Source organism: Drosophila santomea, chromosome 3L (assembly GCF_016746245.2).
Source record: "Drosophila santomea strain STO CAGO 1482 chromosome 3L, Prin_Dsan_1.1, whole genome shotgun sequence".
Lineage (NCBI taxonomy): Eukaryota > Metazoa > Arthropoda > Insecta > Diptera > Drosophilidae > Drosophila > Drosophila santomea.
The window spans coordinates 10,396,740-10,398,906 of record NC_053018.2 but is presented as its reverse complement, the minus strand read 5'-3'; the positions used below and the strand labels follow the sequence as shown (position 1 = coordinate 10,398,906).

Here is a 2,167-nt window from a genome sequence, read left to right as displayed (position 1 = left end):
CCCATCCAAATTCACTCCTCTCCTTTGGAAACCAGCAGTGTCAGCAATTTTAACTGCGGATTACTTGTTAACGTCATATTTCTACAAATTCGTTTGCTGGAAATCATTCTATAGCGATTTACAAAATTAGATCTCTTATTAAATTAAATTAGAAATTAAGAATTCTGAAATTCATAGTTGGTTTAAATAGGTAGAGCCGTTTGTAGTTGGCTATTAAGTTTTAGTTTTCCCAAGGATACTTAAACATAATTCAACATTCTTTTTATTTTATTTCTTAGTTAAGGATGTATTGCATATATAAAGGTTCTGAAAAGGTTTGTGTGTACACTTTAATATGAAAATTAGTTTTTAAATTTGATGACTAGTTTTCTTAGCTCAAGTAGTTCATCAGCATCATGCTGAAACTATAAATGCCTTTCGTCAACTGTAAGGCCGTGTTCATTGACAAAGGCGCCATGTCGGCTGCAGTAAGGCAAACTTCATTCTGAGCCTTGGCCAGCATCATGATAATAAGTTTCTCCTCCTTTACGGGCAGCTCATACCACAAACAGTTTGTGTAGATCACACTTAGGAAATCCTCATTCTGAAAAGCATAAAATGATTACAGTTTCGGAAACAACAACTAAATTATTTACTGAGTTTTCCACTAAAGTTCCCAGACCGCAAAAGGTGTAGAGAGTTATGACGGCATATAAAAGGTAAAGAGGAGCTGCGGGCCAGGCCTTCATGAAGATGCAAGAAATGGTGCAGAGGAGACCCACGCAACTTGTGGAAAGTTGCACGAACAAGACTATGGAATAGATCTTCTTCGTGGTTTGAAGCGTGCTGTATAAATACAAAATCGTAATAAAAATGCTTATATCCTAATGTAATTCCCCTGAGTTTTCCTCACCTAGTATAAAGCTGATGCCAGACTAAAAGGTCGCAAAGCATTGCCCTTACTTTTGGAAAATCATTCCTTTTCAAAACCAACTCGTTAAATTCCGTCAGCTTCACACAGAATATGTCCTTGATCAACGGCACATGGGTAACGAAAAGAAACAGGTACATATCCCCACCGTAGTTACCAAACCCGCCAAATGTAATTAAAGCCACATGGGCAGCCGTAAGGATTAGGTGACCTCCATCGGTGGTGTGATCAAGGAATGGAATTAGGAACTGCATGACCAACACCTTCTGGTGCAGAATCAGCAAATAGAATATGGGAAAGGTGATTATGAGGCCCAAGAGAATAATGTAGACCAGCATGAAGCCGATCAACAGAGTCCATGTAATACGAATTCGCTTTTCCAAGCATTTGGCATATGCTTCGCCCTTCGGTCCGTATTCTCTGTGAAGCACACAAAATATATACAAATTTTGTAAAATAAATAATTATTTATAAATATTTCTATTGAATTTTTAATATATGTTAGAATTTTATTTTAACTAATGGTGGTTAGAACGGAGATCTGACCTATAGATTTCCTCGTAGGTGTTCTGAACTTCTCGCATGTGACAAGCATTATTGGCGGTAACCAAGAGCTTAGTGAGTCCCTGGATGGCGGAGCCGACCATGGCCAGCGCCTGCAGGATTACAGTGAGGTCTCCGTTGATGACCACGCCCACGTAGATGGTGTATCCTGTGCAGGCGAAAAAGAAGGCAATAGCTGCAATCACAGCGTAGGTGAGCCACCACATTCGAAAATTTGGATCGGCCACATCATTTCCGCAAAATCCCACACAAAAGCGGATCATTCGAATGACTTTACGAAAGCGCTCCACGGGCTCAACTTTTGCCATTTTCACTTTTGTCTGGTAACTATCTTAAAGAAGAACTGTTTACCTATAGAAGAAATAGTCCTGCTTTTATAGAGTTTTCTAGCTGTCTCTTCATGTCATAATACTGACGATATAATTGAGGCATTAAGCTAAACAATCTATTCTAAATAATTCATAGTCAAGGTCGTTTGATATTTAACTAACATTTAACTAAATTGCACCTTTGTAACTTGTTTAAAATTGGTACCACCACATTTGCTACGGTCATGAAGTCAATCCTCAATTAAATATACCTTTATCGATGATAAAAGATATAAGATATAAGAACTGTATGTTTTTCTTATCGATTTAACTAGAAATTAATCGCATTTGCTATCCCCCATCGAAAATCATCCCAGCCAAACAA

At 38.0% G+C, this 2,167-nt stretch overlaps 1 protein-coding gene across 1 annotated transcript; it reads right to left on the bottom strand.

Annotated features, from left to right (window-relative positions):
* Nucleotides 1–370: 370 nt before the first annotated feature.
* On the bottom strand, nucleotides 371–1,906 carry LOC120447699 (odorant receptor 67d). The gene is made up of 5 exons (XM_039629227.1): nucleotides 1,891–1,906; nucleotides 1,457–1,805; nucleotides 893–1,330; nucleotides 636–825; nucleotides 371–583 (listed from the first exon to the last, which is right to left on the bottom strand). The coding sequence occupies exons 1-5, from the start codon at nucleotides 1,904–1,906 to the stop codon at nucleotides 371–373; spliced, it is 1,206 nt and encodes a 401-aa protein (XP_039485161.1).
* Between the last annotated feature and the right edge of the window lie 261 nt (nucleotides 1,907–2,167).

Excerpts from the sequence above, each read along its gene's own strand:
- LOC120447699 (XM_039629227.1), bottom strand. Across the intron at positions 1,331-1,456 it reads ACCTACGAGGAAATCTATAG|AGAATACGGACCGAAGGGCG; the intron begins GTCAGATCTCCG and ends TGTGCTTCACAG. Across the intron at positions 584-635 it reads GAACTTTAGTGGAAAACTCA|AATGAGGATTTCCTAAGTGT; the intron begins GTAAATAATTTA and ends TATGCTTTTCAG.